At 44.8% G+C, this 17,189-nt stretch overlaps 1 protein-coding gene and 5 non-coding genes across 8 annotated transcripts; 1 reads left to right on the top strand and 5 right to left on the bottom strand.

Annotated features, from left to right (window-relative positions):
• Positions 1 to 226: 226 nt before the first annotated feature.
• On the bottom strand, positions 227 to 8,950 carry LOC128765252 (probable ATP-dependent RNA helicase DDX4). Of its 3 annotated transcripts, XM_053876037.1 has the most exons (25): positions 8,415 to 8,950; positions 7,981 to 8,008; positions 7,875 to 7,917; positions 7,762 to 7,797; positions 7,644 to 7,694; positions 5,869 to 5,928; positions 4,967 to 5,002; positions 4,714 to 4,740; positions 3,889 to 3,939; positions 3,676 to 3,711; positions 2,949 to 2,975; positions 2,845 to 2,877; positions 2,740 to 2,778; positions 2,645 to 2,680; positions 2,539 to 2,574; positions 2,331 to 2,473; positions 2,100 to 2,252; positions 1,873 to 2,027; positions 1,676 to 1,805; positions 1,452 to 1,618; positions 1,244 to 1,389; positions 1,084 to 1,183; positions 755 to 1,025; positions 505 to 609; positions 228 to 437 (listed from the first exon to the last, which is right to left on the bottom strand). In XM_053876037.1, exons 2-25 carry the CDS (start codon positions 7,999 to 8,001, stop codon positions 369 to 371), a joined length of 1,971 nt encoding a protein of 656 aa, XP_053732012.1. In that variant the 5' UTR covers positions 8,002 to 8,008; positions 8,415 to 8,950; the 3' UTR covers positions 228 to 368. The 3 variants fall into 3 exon arrangements, with proteins under 3 accessions (XP_053731848.1, XP_053731939.1, XP_053732012.1); XM_053875873.1 differs by having other exon boundaries at positions 227 to 437; positions 1,084 to 1,389; XM_053875964.1 differs by lacking the exon at positions 3,676 to 3,711 and having other exon boundaries at positions 227 to 437; positions 1,084 to 1,389.
• Positions 8,951 to 10,912: 1,962 nt separating this feature from the next.
• Positions 10,913 to 10,983, bottom strand: trnag-gcc (transfer RNA glycine (anticodon GCC)). Its single transcript has one exon. It is a non-coding gene; the product is annotated as a tRNA-Gly (tRNA).
• Positions 10,984 to 13,098: 2,115 nt separating this feature from the next.
• On the bottom strand, positions 13,099 to 13,169 carry trnag-gcc (transfer RNA glycine (anticodon GCC)). The gene has a single exon. It is a non-coding gene; the product is annotated as a tRNA-Gly (tRNA).
• Positions 13,170 to 14,450: 1,281 nt separating this feature from the next.
• trnat-cgu (transfer RNA threonine (anticodon CGU)) lies at positions 14,451 to 14,523 on the bottom strand. Its single transcript has one exon. It is a non-coding gene; the product is annotated as a tRNA-Thr (tRNA).
• Positions 14,524 to 14,637: 114 nt separating this feature from the next.
• On the top strand, positions 14,638 to 14,710 carry trnat-ugu (transfer RNA threonine (anticodon UGU)). The gene has a single exon. It is a non-coding gene; the product is annotated as a tRNA-Thr (tRNA).
• A 1,891-nt stretch (positions 14,711 to 16,601) lies between these two features.
• trnag-gcc (transfer RNA glycine (anticodon GCC)) lies at positions 16,602 to 16,672 on the bottom strand. Its single transcript has one exon. It is a non-coding gene; the product is annotated as a tRNA-Gly (tRNA).
• Between the last annotated feature and the right edge of the window lie 517 nt (positions 16,673 to 17,189).

The raw sequence follows: 17,189 nt of genomic DNA, 5'->3' as shown, positions 1-17,189 counted from the left end.
ACCATCAGGTCCCAGCAGTCTCATGCAAGCCTTCACTGACCTGACGTGTGACAGGTCCAAATCTTCCAACAGAAACATTCCAGCAAACGCTAACAGCGTGATGCAGTCCACCTTCACTAGCAACGGCCTGGAGGACCAATTTACCTTCACCAATATATACTGAATAGACTGAAATGGAAACTTCCATGGTGAGCGTTTCCATCAGCCTCCGAACTGTCTTCAGAGAACACCACAGTTTTCTTGGTGAACAGGTTTATGTCGTCTCATCAGAGACAGATTCTTCTCAAACAGAACTTAAAAACAGGCTTCAAATAAACATAAAACATGTCACGCCGAACACGAACACAGGAGGCATCACTGAGGCGTCTTCAGCCCCAGTCTTCCTCATCCTCAGCTGCAGTGGCGGGCTGCACCGCTGGGCCTGCTCCGTTAGAAAACTGAAACGACGGCATTGACAGTGAGTTGCTTCATCGTTTTGACCAGGGAGGAACAGATATCAGCTACCTTCCTGGAGTCTGCAGAAGAAAAGCTCCTCAGAGGGTTGAAAGTGGAGGATGCAGGTCCACTGAAGGCCGACTCTTCCAGCCACCCGGGCACTTCTTGTTGAGCCTGATCATCAATAGGAACACAAACAAACACTCACTATGTCACTCGTGTGTTCTACTTTAACTCTGAGGCACCAACAAAAGGAGCAATTCTTTAAGAGCTGTCAACAGCACCTCTGAGAACGAGTCCTCCTCCTCCTCCTCCTCACCTGGGCCAGGACGGAGACCAGCGAGCCGGCCAGCTGACGATCCGTGTCCGGGTCAAAGAAGGACACGGCCCTTCCCACGTTGCCACAGCGGCCAGTTCTCCCAATACGGTGGACGTATTCGTCGATGCCGCCTGGAAGGTCAAAGTTCACCACATGCTGCACATCTGGAATGTCCAGACCTCGGGCTGCTACAGATGTGGCCACAAGCACGGGACATTTTCCAGAGCGGAAGTCTGTCAGGGCCAGCTCCCTTTCCCGCTGCTCCCGGTCCCTGAGGAGTCCAGTCATTAGCAAACTGGGAGAACATGGATCCAGAAGCACCAACTCACCCGTGAATGCTGGTGGTTGGGACGTTTTCCTGGCACAGGAAGACGGCAATAAAATCTGCCATCCTCTTGGTTCCTACGAAAACCATGGTGCGCTCTGACCCTGCAAACAAGACGTCACGTGGAGCAGCTAGAACCAGAGCCAAGCAGCCAGTCTCCTCACCAGTGGTCTTCAGGATTTCCAGAAGCTGCCACCTCTTGTCAAACTTGGACACTTGGATCATCTTCTGCTCCACATCCGTGCAGGCTCCGCCCACCACACCCACAGCCAGGAACAGGTAGTCAGTCTTGAGGAAGTCAGCTGCCAACCTGCAAGCATCCACAAGTGATCCAGAGGCTGGTGGGCCATCAGCAGCCAGCAGTCTGGTCACCTCTGGATGTCTTCTGGAAAGGTCGCACTGAACATCAGAGTCTGACGGTTCTCTTTGGATGGCATTCCCGGGGAGCCCACCAGGCGCCGCATGTCCGGCTCAAAACCCATGTCCAACATGCGATCCGCCTCATCCAGCACCAGGGTGCGCACCTGAGCCAGCCCCACCTGGAGAAGACAATCCAGCAGTGTCCAAGTCACGCGTCCAGCAGCATCGTCCGTTACCTTTCCTCGTCCAATCATGTCCAGCAGTCGCCCCGGGGTCCCGCACAGAACGTTGCAGCCTCTGGAGATGTCCCTCATCTGGTGACCAGTCTGAACTCCGCCGTAAACCACCACGGGACGCACACAGGTGCTGCAACAGTCACAGCAGTTACTGAGGAACACTTTCACCCGCCGGCTTCATCTCTGCGTCCAAATACCCATGAGCAAACTTCCTGGCCTCCAGATAGATTTGGTTGATCAGCTCCCTGGTTGGGGCCACAATGACGGCTTGGGGCTCCTGCAGCTCACTGAAGCTGCTGGCGGCGACACCATCAGCCATCATCTGCTGCAGAATGGGGAGGAGAAACGCCGCCTGGAGAGGCGCACCGCCACACCGTGTTACTGGCGGGGAGCAAGGGAGTTGGAAGAAAGGCTGCAGACTCACCGTCTTCCCGGATCCAGTCTGGGCACAGGCCATGAGGTCCCTCCCGGCAGAGACGATGGGAATACCGTGCTTCTGCACAGGAGTCGGCTTGGTGTAACCAGACTTGTGGATGTTTCTACTGAGAGACTCGCAAAACGCCGCCTCATCAAACGTCTGGAAGATTTTAGGAGCCACTTCGTAACAAGGTCAACTTCACCAGTCACAGGAGACGCAGGGATCTGGAGACCCTACCATGATTGCTTGAGGAGGGTTGACCCCACTCACGTCCACCATTTTGTCGTCGTACTTGTCGAAGTTAATGCCGGTCTGATAATGGGCAAAGATGCTGTCCTCGTCCTCAGGGAGTGTTGGAGGAACGTAGGTGACCTTGGGTTCTGATGATCAGAGGAAAACAAGTCAAATTCTCTCTATGGGGATTTAACCCACAACCCTGACTTACTTTCAGCCTCGTCCAGACACGCCACATCATTTTGTCCTGTGTTGAAAATGGAAACAGGTGTATAGAAAACTCAACTCAGAATGCTTCACAGAAGGTCAGATCGAACCTCGAGGGGACTCCAGCTCGTCTCTGCCTCTGTAACCTACCAACAGAAATGATATCTTCATCTGACCCAATTCTGGTCGAATGCTTTCACTTTACCTCCTCCAAAGCCTCGTCCTCGCCCTCTCTGATCACCACCTGCAGCGTTTCGGCCATCAGAGCAAACTTCAATTATTCAACTTTAAAGCCTTAATAGTAAAATACCTTCACGGGAAAATCCTCGTCCTCCATGGAGTCCTTTGGGAGGACATCAAAAGTTATTTGACAACTTCGACAGCAATCGTACACATGTATGAGTGTCCATGTACCTGATCGATTCTCTCCATTATCCACACCTATGGGAGGAAAAAAAAAAAATCATCCAAGGATATATGGCAGAATATATTGAAGGCGACACTGACCCAAGGTCAGCCCTGATGACAAGTTTTGAAATGTGCTGAACACCAGTGTTGGGAGATCCAGCGGCGCAATCTTGCACAAGGAGTCAGCGATGCCCGTGCGCCCACTTGAAAATGCGCAGGGACGCGGCACATCACTTCTGAACAAGCGTTAAAAAGACACTCAGCAGCCCTGAGTGCGCATCAGGCTACCATATAATACGACTTGTCACGTCTGAGCAGCAGGTATAGCGGAGCAGTGGCCAGGAAAACACATGGGGAAAACAGCAGGGAGCTCTTTATTGTAAATAAATTACTGTATCTACAATGGTCTGATACGACGATGCTCAATACCTTGAAAGTTGTTGTCCCATTTAGAATATTATAGATATATTTTAGTTATATTATATATAACCGCAGCGTTGTTTAAGTCACTAGGTTCAGAGTGTGTGGAAAAACGTAGCAGCTAATAGTCCAGAAAGTACAGTAGATAGTTACAGGTTTGTTATCAAAGGAAGATATCAGCGAAATGTGACTAGTTGCTTCAGTCCAGACACTTTCCATCAGACAATGGTACACCATTATGTCATTGCTGACAACAACCCTTAAATCCAAAATCTTGTGTATTCAGAAAGGACCATTTGTAGAACCAAGTTACCAAAGTCATTGCGCTCCGATCTGCCGAGTCCCCGACCTGAAACACAAATAAAAGTTCCTGTTCTTCCTGAACTCGTGAGGCAGAGATCGAGGTTTGTAGCAACCAGGAAGGAGGAACAAAATCTATCAGAAGTTATTTTTCTAACCAAGTATCGAAAAAGAGGACAAACCGGAGCTTTTAAAATCTTAGGAAGGAAGAGTGAGGAAGTCTCACCTCGGCCTCTGAAGCCACCACTCTCTCCATTCTTCTGCCAAGAGTCGCCATCTGAAACAAAACACTGCAGTTGATACTGACAATTAAAACATAAAATTAAGATTTCCATTCTCAACAACAGACTCAGAAGCGGCAGCATGAGAATGAAACTTCAGTTGAGGAACAACATCAATCCTGCAGGTGCTTGAATGGAGGGTGTGGACAACAGCGTGTCAGCATCAAACGGCAAAGCCACCAGGACGACGCAGACCTCTGCCAGGCTGCTTAACCCCAAGTATATTCCCCACCATTAGTGCCCAAACACCACGCTGAATCAAAGGATTAGGATCAAGGATGACACAATAATACACAATAATAATATTGGTTCGTTTTGAACAATGCGATTTGATGACTTGAAATCGATTCAGTAGCTTCCAAGCCAAAACTTGTGTAACTGAAATGACCTGCACTTGCCGTTTCTTTTAATGGAATCAAGTATAAATGAGTTTTGGATACAAACAAGTCAAAAAATGTCTTGCAAATGCATTCACATTTTATGTGGGTAAAAGTGAAACCAACACTAGAGATTGAACTAACAGCAAGCAAGCCTCTACAATACTTACAGTGCAACTAGACTGAATATTAATTCAAACCAAAGAAACAACCTTCTAAGTGCAATGAGCACAATCTGACATCTGGAGGCAGCAGCAGCATCACACACATGAAATGAGAGGTTTATGCTCAGGGAACGAGTGAGGAAGAACGCCTCAGTAAATCATCAGACCAGGGGTCACCAACGCCTGCAGGGACACACAGAGTAGATCCATCTCTACAGAAACAACATACCTGACTGCTTCTCTCCATTATCCTCATCTATAAAAGCACAAGGAAAAAAAACACCCAAATGAATATTCTGATGGCAACGCTGATCCGAGGTCAGTCTTGAACACCAGTGTCCGGAGGTTAAAAACAACAGGTAATTGTAACCTTCTGGTACTTGAACTTCATTCAGATTATGGAGACTATCAAATAATCATATGAAACTATTCACTTTTGAAGAACTCGACTGTTCAAGGTCACATTAGTAGAACAAAGTTACCAAAGTCATTCCGCTCTGTTCTGCCAAATCCCCGACCTGAAATAAACAAAAAAAAAACAACTTAACTTCTATGAAGCCTGGTTTATGACCAGAACGTGTCTGTAAACCAGATGCAGTCGACCAGAGAGAGGAAGGAAGGGAGGCAGGGAGGGAGGTTTGTGGCAACAAGGAAGCAGCAGGACCAGAAGGGGTGCACCGATCCATATTTTTGGACTTCTGATCCCGATACAGTGGTACCCCGGTATTTGAACGTCCTAGAATTCGAACAAATTGGAGTTCGAATACAAATTGAGATTTTTTTGCTTCGAATTTCGAATGAAAATCCAGAACTCGAACGCCCCCGAAAAAAGCTGGAAAAAACATAACATGCTTGGACCGATCAGCAGCTGGACACGCACCGGGCACCTCTTCACTTCTGGAGAGACGTCACTCACTCGGCAACCCCTCCCACATGCAGCGGCCACACACATAGAGGAACAGCCACCTGCAGCAGACACTCTACATTCACTCCTACAAAAGACTATTTTAAGGCTTGGAACGCATCATCTCTTTTTCCATTCATTGTAATGGAAAAAAATCGATTCAGATTTCGTACAAATCGCCTCTCGAACGGCCTTCTGGAACAGATTGTGGTCGAGAACCGAGGTACCACTGTACTTTAATTTGGATACCTGCCAAGACCAATATTCCTCTGATCCGCTACCAAAGTTCAGTTGGCTCTGTTGGGTTTTTTTTACCATTACAGTGGATTGTGCATTAATAAGAGGAGGCAACTAGAGGTCAGTGTAAGACGACAAGTCAGGAAAACATCCTGACAGTAAACAGTAAAAAAAAAAGAGAAATGAATTAGTGAGAGTTGAATAGGATATGATCTTCATGATCAAAAAGTCAAGAAGTCTCACCTCGGCCTCCTCTGCCTCTGAAACCACCTCTTTCTCCATTCTTGTTCCAAGAGCCACCATCTGGACCAAAACAGAGCAAACAAATGAATGAGCAACAAACAGGCCTAAATTTGAAATCTAACAGTGACCCAAAAACGATATCATTTTACACACTAAATACAAAAAACATACACGTGCTAGCCCTGTCAGTGTTGCAACTCCACATGTATATTCGACACTGATGGTGCCAACACAGGCTGGTGTTTTTTGCGTGTTGGTGTTGAATTGCAATGCTACCAACATTTTTGTGTTTGGTTTGGGGGCTCTAGCGACTGGTCTATGGGCTCTTTCACACTGCAGGTTCTGTCTGGAGACAAAGCTCTTTCGGCTCAGAAGTCCGAGACGTGAACACAAGCGAGTCAGGTTTTGGCTGTGGACCTGATCCCCGCTGGAGACCTGCACTTGGTCTCGGGAAACTCTCGGGCGACTCAGCACTAGACGCCAGAAACTACATGTACCGCGCAACTCCACACAAATATGATAAATGCTGGGCAGCAAAGGGTCTGATCACTGTCTGGGCGCACAACATTATTCAAAAACAACTTCTCAAACTCCCAGAACACTGAGGTGTGCAGCCGGGAGCTGCAGTAAAATTGCGATCCGGTGCAGCGGTACAGGACTCGATGTGTGTGGATGTTTTCCCTTTTATTAGGCTGATAAACATCTGATTTTATAGACAGATTTGCTTAAATGAATAATGCCACGCTCTAATGTAACTGTTGATCTTGCTGCAGCGCAGCTGTCTGCATGAGGACAGCGAACAGGAAAGACGCTGATTTTCCCCAAGTTACTGAAGATCACCAGACTGTTCATTGATCATTTCTGACGTCGGGATCTGGACTTGACTCACTAAAGCCTTCTCGATCGTCAGTAATCTCTCTCACTGTGTTCAACGTGTTGTGAGAGCAGCATGGATCAATGAAGACGCTCCCTGTTACGCAGCTTGTTTCCACCATTTCCTTGTAAAGTAAACATGACAAGACTCTTTCATGTTTAGTTTTGGATGTGAAACGTCTCATTCTGTTACGGCCGTGCTGGAGCCTGGTCATCAGGTCAGTTCTGAGGTGAGGACGACTTATATTGTTGAGAACTGACAGAGAAATAAGGAGGTTAAGCTGGTGGTGGAAAATAGGTTGTCGCGCTGCTGATGACAACTTCCTTGAGATAATATGTTTAACTTAAGGAATTAAGATTCAAAATATTCATCTAGAATCTTCACATACAAAAAACTCACGCCAGCTTGATATTGATGTGACATGCCACAGCTGAACATCAAAGAACTTTTACAGTTTAATCCATGTTATTTATTCTTTCTCAAACTGACGGACCTAATGAATCAGTCTATTGTGAGATTTTCAATCCGTCCAACGTAGAGCTGTCCGTGTTGTCAAGGTTAAAATGAAAGATGAATAGGTCTGTTTCACTGACCACACAGTCGATTTCTTCACTCGACCAGCATGTAGTCTGTGCTACTGCTGAAGTCCGTCTCTCTCCACTGTGCACGCACATCTCCACTGTGTATACCTGTACGTGTCACCCTAATTTGCTCAACCTATACATTTTTACAAATCACAACTGACTTACTGAAGAATTGTCACATGCTGAATGTCAATGATCAAATCAGGCACATAAACCATCCTACTGCAAACATGAGTTGGAACGATGACAACAACAGGTTTCACCAAAGCAACAAAAGCATCCAGCATCAGGAACAAGTCAACCATTAGAGACTCTACCTGATGGAGGTGGGCTCTTAAATCCTCCTCCTCTGCCTCTTCCACCGGAGCCTGCAGAGACATTGGACAGGTCAACGACAGACGCAGGTCAAGAAACAATCAAAGTTACACACCTTACCTTTGTCAAAGTCGCGCTTGTCTTCAGTCGACCAGTCTGTAAGAACATGACAGGTGATGTGTTTTTCACCATGAAAATACGATGAAAGTTGACTACAAAAGGGGAAAAAAAACCTTGGCCAGTGAAGTAGCTGGGCGCTGGGGTGGCACTGGAAGTCTGTCAAGCAGAACATTATATTTTTTTTTTCAAAGCAGTGAAGACAATGCAGTTGATGCTCACCTCCTCCTCCCATTCATCCATTTTACACCTGGAAAAGAGAGAAGGCCATTTTCCTTTCCAACCACGTGTTGCAAGCTAACACCAACTTAGTTGCTAATAATTAGCAAAACATTGCACAAAACACAGAGAGGCTTTGACTTTACAGAGCAAGAACATGTCTAAACGGCATTATATTTGTCTATTAAACGTGCGGAAAAGGCGAAGTGCAGTTGCAATTCGGTTACACGTCGAACTCGCAGGTCAAATTGGATGAAACTAAAATGGAGCGTGCATCAAGAAAGGCACGCAGAATACACGACAAACAGCGAAGCCTCGTGACTTTTGCTTGAACAGTTAGCTTAAAAACGAGCGGCACAAATCTCCATTTAAAGTGAGCCGCGTCCATCTGCAAATGTGAAAGAAAGCAGAGACAGTGAACACACGTCTTGACTCACTGCGAAGCAAGTGTCAGCTGAGAAGGAAGAAACTTCAACTTCGGCTGTATCAACCGACGCTTCGGTGATTTCTGCTGCACCTGCGCTCTTCACCGTAGCAAACGCCGAGGGTCCTGGGTTGCCAGTTCATGACATTCATGCTATTTATCCGGAATTTAGATTATGGCCCCTTTTCCGAGGATTGTAGTAGTGTCCTAGTCTGATCCAAATTATACGACGTAATACATATACTTCTCTACCGTCTCGACCTTTTTTCTGCAGAAACTTTGTCTATGTTGTATTTTTTTAACGTGTAACGTGCAACGCGTATCCTTATCAGAGTGAAGAACACGGCAACATCCATATAATCCAGGTAAAAAGTTCTTTACGTTAAAAACGGAATTATAATCACAAAACAGTCAGAGCTGACCAGAAAAATAAAAACAGTGGAGAACACAGATAACAACGGGGCGAGTGCACCTGAGAAAAAGAAACCCATAGGCGAGAAAAATGCAGTTAAATATGAATTAGATGGAGCCACAGACTCCGCTAGTCTCAGCTCCTCAGGCAGAATGTTCAGAATCAGAATCAGAATAGAATTTATTGCCATGGTCAGTGGGGGTTCCACCAACTAGGAAAGTGCTTTGAAATAAAGTGCTGTTAATAAATAAAATAAAATAAAATAAAATAACCCACAAACAACAAAGGCTGTTCACGAATTCAACAGTCTGACGGCTGAGGGGAAAAGCTGTTCCTGTGACGGGAAGTTCTCCTGCCAGAGGGAAGAGGAACAAACAGTCAATGTCCAGGGTGAGGAGGGTCGGCTCTGATCCCACCAGCACGTCTCTGGGTCCTGGAGACATACAGGTCCTGAATGTCAAAAGAAACTAAAAGAATCTGAAACAGAAGGTCAAGTCGTCCTTCGCAGACTAGAGTCCAGGCAGGAGAAAATTAAGCCTCTGGGTATGTTTTTCAAGGTCCAGTTAAAATCTGTCAAAGTGGGAGCATATAAATAGAATGGGACTTAACATTGAACCTTGTGGTGCACACCACAGGGAACATTTGCTGAAGATGAGGACGTCTCTCCCATGCTGACGGCAAAGGTTCTCTCAGTGAATGTTTTCAAATGTAATAAACCATACAAATGATGAGTGCTGGGTAAACATTTTGCTCAGTTTTGACCCAGGTAAACAGAGCAAGAGACCAAGAGGTGTGTCTCAGACGTCCAAAACACAATGCATTATGAAGCAATAATGATTTTTTTTTTCAGCCTGAACACACATGGACCACATTCTAATGAACACTGGAAAGACAAACTGACTGGACATCGAGGAGCAGAGGTCTTTTGACATTAGTTTCCAATGCATGGAACAAGTGTCCAAACACGGTGATGTTGGGTCTGAACAAAGACTACTCCATGATCGGAGCCCCGACCAAGACATGCCACTTTATGTCCTGGTCTGGCTCTGCTAAGGCCCAGCAGGGGGTTCCATGACACCATCCTAGTAGTTGTGTAAACAAGGCCTGGGTTATGGGGGAAGCTCCAGCAGGGACCTGTATCTCGCACAGTTCCTCTTGTCCCAGGGTCTCTTTTCCAAACATCATAGTGCCGATGGAAAGGTCGTCGTTCAGGCCTTGCACCAGTGTCACTACTGGCAATGTAGTCAGCGGTCAGCTGGAGTCTTGGGGGGATTGACGCTAGCGGAGCATGTCACCTCCGAACATATTTTTTTTGCCAATAAAGTGTAATTGCACATCCACTCTTGATTTTTTTTTTTTCAGACAAATTCAAGCACTTTAAGTCATTTCCAAATACAATTATTCTTTATTGTAAGTTGAAGTATATTACTTTCTTTTTTCTTTTTATTAAGACAAATGACAGTATTTACAGGGCGTCAGGAAGTTACAAGAGGAAAATATGCCTCAAGGCCTCAAGCGATAGAGAGAGAGCATGTCAAGTCCACCACATGACTAGGGTGGACGCGAAGGCATCTCCACACCGCAGACTTGAAGAGGCCTAGCATGTCAAATGGACAGCAGCAGCACCTCGCCAGGCTCCCAGTCCACATCAAAGAAGGTCTGAAGGTCCTCCACCTTGATCCCCTTCCATCCGTCTTTCTCTTGATAGTGACTCAATGAAGCACAGAACTGAACTCTTCAGACGCCACGCAGCGCTGAACTCATTAAAGAGAGTTTTCTTCTCTTTGACCTCATGGAAAATGAGTGCAAATGTCTCATACAAAATTTGGTGATGACTGTTAATGGTCAACTTCCGCTCCCTGAGCTCTCTGCAATTGCACTATTCTGACAGTAGAGGGAGCCAGAATAAAAGACTCTCACCATGCCACGTGTCGCGTTGATCCCGGAGAAGCGATGCAAAATAAAACAGACCAAAATAACCTTTCCTTTTGAACATCCGAAGTCCTGCAGTTTCGCTGCTTCATGTAGTTGAAGTTTCTATGTGACACTGTGTAATGTCACGTTTTAAAGAGAGTCTTAAAATAAGAGAAAAAGACTGCTGCATTGGCCGGGAATCGAACCCGGGCCTCCCGCGTGGCAGGCGAGAATTCTACCACTGAACCACCAATGCTGCGATGGGTGTGGAGATGTAATGCCAATTCTCTCCGCGGGCTGCGCTACAGCCACGAAATAGTAAAAATTATATACAGTCTTAGATGAGACAGCCTTCATTTCATGCACAGCGTGGAATTTATAATAAGCATAATTTCTAATAGCGACCAGGCCGAGCTATTTGTTAGCATATCACTGACATCTATTATCATCTGAATCAGAAAACTTTATTAATCCCAAGGGAAAATGTGTTTGTAACATGCTCTGTACACAATATATCACAATAAATTTAAAATAAATAATATTATAAAGTGCAAAAACAGTGCCAAAAAACCTTTCATTGTATTTTTCAGGGACGAATTGTATGTTTTTATAGCCACAGGAAGAAAGGAGCTCCTGTGGCACTGTCTTTGAGTTGGGTAGTGTCAGTCTATTGGTCCATGTGCTACTGTACTGGACCAGGAGCTGATGGAGGGAGTGGCTGATGTTGTCCAGGATGCTCCTTAGTTTCAGGAGCATCCTTCTCTCCATAACCGTCTCCAAGGAGTCCAGTTTCACCCCCAGTTTCTGTTGAGTCTGTTAGTGTTCGCCACCGTTAATCTGCAGCCCCAGCAAACCACGGCCAACAGAATTGCACTGGACACCACCGACTCATCCATATTATTATACATATTATTTAACCTTGTTCACAAATGAACTTACTTGAATTGTGCAATTTAGAGACAGCGAATGAAATATTAATATGAAATATGTGAGCTCTTACAACACATTTCTGTTTTGATTAACCATCACATGTCAAAAACATATTGAAACACGGAAACATTTTACTTTTTCCCTGAGTCACAATATATAACGAGAAACAGATGATGAATTGTATTGAATTCAATTCAAATCAGTCATGATATATAAAGAACAGTTCTCTCAGCTTTTGGTAGAAGTTTCCTTCCTGGCAATGACAGAATCAAGAGACACGTTCTTCTTTTTTCTTTACTTCCAAAAAGTCGGGTTGCTTCTCGTGCTTGTCACCACTTCAAAAGGCAAGGTGAAGAAGAGAGTGAAGCTGGAAGGAGAAGGGAATTTGTCATTAGAGTGTCTGGTTAATATGCGTCTCTCACCCCTGAGACGTCTTCAAAGCCTGACGCTTCTGCTTTAACCCAATGCTGAGATTTGATGTGGAGGATTTAAAGGGGGCCCCGGGTGATTTCTGCAGGAGCACGTGTGTGCCAGCTGATATCCATGAGTGCCATGCTGAGAGGACTGAAGGAAGGAGGTGCTGGGAGGCGACGCTGGGTTATTGCCAGGATCCTCGTTTGCCTGTTTAACTCTCATACGTGAACTAATTCTGTAATGTTTGCAACTCTGAGTTCACCAGTAATGAAGGTCCTGCTCTCGTGATGTGGGTCAAAATACCCACAAAAGTACTGTGCTTTCCCTGTAGATCTTAGCATTGTAGACACGACTTGTCGAGACCAGAGCACACTGAGACCAAGACCAATGAGAGACGAGATTACCACCAAGTTGGAGACCAAACTGAATCCAGAGCGCAGATGCATGAGCCCATTAGACATATTAACACACATGCTTTTTTTCAGGCTGTATGAGAAACAGTAGCCATTTGGTCAAAATAAATCAAGAACTGCTTTCAGTCAGTTTAATCTGAATCTTCTCCTACTACTACTACTTCTACTACTAGTTTGTACCAACTACATTTCTGTCCTTAAAGAAACAAGTCACTGCTGTTTGATATAAACAATCAGGAAATACTGTCGCTGTTTGCTTTATCGTGAAAAAATAAATAAATAAATAAATATATATATATATATATATATATATATATATATATATATATATATATATATATATATATATATATCTCACCACTGAACCCTTAAAGGAACAGCATAAACATAAAAACTCAGAACGTTACAATATTCTGGCTGTTAATAGGGCAAGTTATTTATTTATCACTTAGACTTAGTTGAACATAGATACTAGGACTGTGGTGGGATAACACTTGTAGGCCCAGACCTAACGTGAAAGGTGTACCTGACTCAACGCGCGCTGTGCGGTTGGGGGACATAAAATGCAACGCCACGTCTTCTCTTGTTGTTCAGCGTCGTATGAAAAAGTGTCGTGCATTGGCCGGGAATCGAACCCGGGCCTCCCGCGTGGCAGGCGAGAATTCTACCACTGAACCACCAATGCGCAGATATGGCTCACTCACTCGGCAGTGAGTGTGAGTGTTACCCAGTGTCTGCAGCCCCTAAAGGCAGCGCCCTCCATTTCCTATGCTCGTTCGAAACCACGGCATATGTAATGTATTTGCCCCAGTCACGCTTGAACGTGAATGTTAAGCTTTCCTGTCATTCATAACACGCTGGATCGTGGCATTTCATGTTGCCAGGTTTTCAGAATCGCAGGTCAGCCTCCTCTGTTTCTCCACAAGTCTTGTATGTGTGCAAACACATGTCTGCTTTTCTCTTGGCTTCATCTCTGAAGTCCTGCTCGAGTGAGACATCACATTAGTGTCCCTGGAAATGTCACCATGGAAACAATCAATGCAGTCTTGTGACTCCCAGAGACAACAGGGCACAAACTGTTGACTGAACACTGCGAGAATCAGAAGTTTCTCAACACCTGAGGGATAGAGTTGATTTGGTCAGTCATGAGATAAACGTGCCAATGAAGTCAGAAAGGCCTTCACCTGATGTCAGTCCTCTTCCCACGTAGGCAATAACTCATGGACTGTTTACACAGGTGCAGAGAGAAACCAGCGGGATGCTGCCATTCGATGCCTATCAAAGGGCATTCTCTGACACCATTTGAGGCCTCTCTCCTCGTACTCACACTACGGTTGATGCCCGCAAATACTTCTCGTATTCATCCAAGATTTATTTTCTTGGTCTTCATCGGCAACTCATATCCTTGAAGGTTGTATATCTGAATGTATATACTGTGTATACTCTATGTATGCACCAACTAATATATCATGATGTAGGTTCGGCTTTCAACATGATAGAAAGTGGAGATTAGGGATGTGAAGATTTAATCTGGAAAAACTGGTGCAAGAAATTCAATAAAAGACAGAAATGAATGTCATCAGGAGGGACGACAAGGAGAAAACCAGACCGTCTCCTGTGTTCAGTGGGCAAAGTGATGTGCTTTGATACCAACCACAGAGCAGGCAAGACTTCAGTCATTAAAAGGGACGTTGATATCTGATTTTTCCCATCAAAGAATGCCATTCACCACTCAGTGGAAGAATTTTACATTGGCTCATTGGAGTACTGACCCATATTGCTTGGTTACTATCGCTATACCTTTGGCGTGGAGCGGAGAATTTAGAGCTCATTTTTTCATCATTTTCGTTTAAAAACTTGTGGCATCCAGTCATCGAAGGAACACAGAAGACACGGCCCACCAAGATTCCAGGAAGCAGCCACGCCAACTTAAAACACACTGAGAGCACCAAGAACCTATGCAGGAAGGCCCCAACGAGAATTGAACTCGTGACCCCTGGTTTACGAGACCAGTGCTCTCACCACTGAGCTATGGAGCCTAGTTGCTGAGATTTTATTGGTTATTGGAAAAAAACTATAACGTACAAGTTAATGGATTTTGGAGTGAACGGCGTACACGCCTACGTTTAGAGAGACACGCTGACCTAGGCATAGGCTCCATAGCTCAGTGGTGAGAGCACTGGTCTTGTAAACCAGGGGTCACGAGTTCAATTCTCGTTGGGGCCTGTACAGTGGATGAGAATCTTTTAAGGACCACCTTATATAGAGGGGTTGATTTATACCTGTCCCGGTGCTTTCAGCAAGACTCCTGGTTCTGTGACACCCTCATTTTTCCTCGTCTGTTTGTGGTTGTGGAGGCATAAAAAGATGTCCCTTTATACTTTATACTTGCCCCAAATCACCAGGTCTTGTGACCCTTGGAGAGAAGCATCCGAAGCCTCCTGTGAGCCTGGATGATGAGGGCAAGAGAGGAGCCAGCTGGATCTCGACCAAGCTGCCTTGTAGCTTGGCAGCCTGTGTGAGCACTGGTGGGTGAGAGTCTCTGCTGATCTTCAGTCTCTGTTGGTTAATGTGCTGCAGTGCAGCATCAGGTTTTCTTTCTTGTATGTGCAGCCCATTTAACAAGCCTTTTATGCAGACAGAAAACAACATTTTAACAGCTTCTCAAAGCATATAGATATTTGAACTAACAACTCAAACTGGATGTTTGCGTTTGTGTGTCCTTAAACAGACGTGCTTGTTCAACTCAAGACGTTGGCTCCTGGCATTTCCTCATCTGCGAGTCTTCTCTTTCATGTGTCACTGCAGCTGAAAAAAAAAGCATCATGGGTGAAATTGTCCAGCCTCAAACCACCCCCGGCGAACGCCATCTCTCTTCTCTGCTTCAGATGCTTCCTCAGGAATTCAGGCATTTTTGGAGATGGCAGGTCATCCATTGCAGTGAAGGAAGAGGAGACTGGGCACCAGAAAATAGCAGTTTGTGATGATGAGTTATATAAATGGCACCCATCTACTGGCGCTGACCCCCAAAAAGCAAACAGTAAATCTCCTGAGGGAGGAGAACAGGATGGGCTGGGTCAACCTGGAGGCCAGAGAGAAGCCATCCGTTCTAAAATCTCTGTGAAGATATCACTTTTATTTCTGGAGCATCAGGGGTCTCACATCATGGTAGATGTTTTAGCATCATTAGCCTGGCGAGCAGGATGATTCTATTCTCCAGCAGACTCACTCAGTTGCCTATTAGAGGATTTAAACCTGTTCACACACAAACAGGAGACAAATTAGAAACCATTTCATGTCAAGTCCTTGAAAACAACATATATTGGCGGACACATACGTAACACAAATGGTCGTCCTCCAGAGTCAGTCGAATGACTTTTAAAATGCTACTGTCGTGAGCTAGTTTTTCTTAGTTGCTTTGGTACGTTTTTCCGGTCAGAAATGAAATTCTCAAAACTGCTTGTCCATCCTCACATCACAGTGTCGCTTGTGCACATCAGAAAAGCAGCCAAGTCCTCATATATGTATGTTCCGGCGTCAACAGCCAGGGAGAAGAAGAGGAAGCGTAGTGAGGCTACGCAGCTGAAGGATCGGATAGAGGAAGGGGCAGAAGAGGGTGAAGATATATACGTGTTACCGATGAGATAAGACACTGTACTGTACTACTGTATCCTATCTTATTACAGTACAACTGCATTTTACATTGTACAATAACTACTACATTGACTGGATGAGAGAAGGAGCTGCGGTGGCAGTTTGTACAGATGAGAAACATATACGTATGGAGTGTAGTTCTACCTCACAGTAAACAGTACAACATTATATAGTGATATACAGTTTTTTGTACTTATTTGTTGTAAATGCCAATAAACAGATGTTTTTTTTTACCGTGACAGACAGTGTCTTATGTTGTGATGTCTATACATTACTGCTCTCAGCTTTAGTCATTACACTGTGTGGTAGCTCTGGGATCCAGCATGTACTCCTTGTTCTTAATCTTATTGTGCTATCTGATGTGCTTTGTTACTGCAGATTAGCTGCTTCATGTAGTTAAAGTTTCTATGTGACACCTTGAGCAGTACCATGATTCAAAATGACTCGAAGAAAAAAGGTTTGTTGCATTGGCCGGGAATCGAACCCGGGCCTCCCGCGTGGCAGGCGAGAATTCTACCACTGAACCACCAATGCGATGCCGTTACTTACATGTAATGCCATTTCCAACCTCTAGCTGCGCTACATCCCCCAAAACAGCGGCAAAATATCAGATTAGACAGCCATGGCACAGCATAATTTCTACCAGCAGACAAGCCAAACTATTTGTCAGCGTATCACTGACATCCATTGTTCGACCTTGTCCATAAATGAAGTTTGTGTTATGTTCATCTCTGAGATTCGCAGCACTGTGCTACTGAACATTTCTGTATTGGTAAACAATGGAAAACATATTGGAACACTTACTGTCTTATGGTTCATTTCATTGCTGAGGATCTGAAAATTGAATTTGCAATACCAATTGGAAAAATATAAAAAAAAATGATGTGCTATGACCCAGCATGTGTTTGGTTCCCACGTATATTTCATGATCATTACTAAATCACATCTCTGTTGCACTTCAGCACATTAAAGAATGATAAATATAATTATATAAAACTAAAGAAAGATTAAATGATAATCCTTTTTAACTCATTACAATACAAGGTTGCCG

Source organism: Synchiropus splendidus, chromosome 1, assembly GCF_027744825.2.
Source record: "Synchiropus splendidus isolate RoL2022-P1 chromosome 1, RoL_Sspl_1.0, whole genome shotgun sequence".
In the NCBI taxonomy this organism is placed as follows: Eukaryota; Metazoa; Chordata; class Actinopteri; order Syngnathiformes; family Callionymidae; genus Synchiropus; species Synchiropus splendidus.
This window is presented reverse-complemented; position numbering and strand designations above follow the sequence as displayed.

Bases quoted from the DNA above. Each gene is read 5' to 3' on its own strand.
- LOC128765252 (XM_053875873.1), bottom strand. From the start codon at position 8,001: ATGGATGAATGGGAGGAGGAG. The intron at 7,918-7,980 runs GTGAGCATCAAC...TCTGCTTGACAG, and splicing joins TGGATGAATGGGAGGAGGAG to ACTTCCAGTGCCACCCCAGC. The intron at 2,976-3,675 runs GTAACTTGGTTC...TTCCTCCCATAG, and splicing joins ATCGGAGCGCAATGACTTTG to GTGTGGATAATGGAGAGAAT.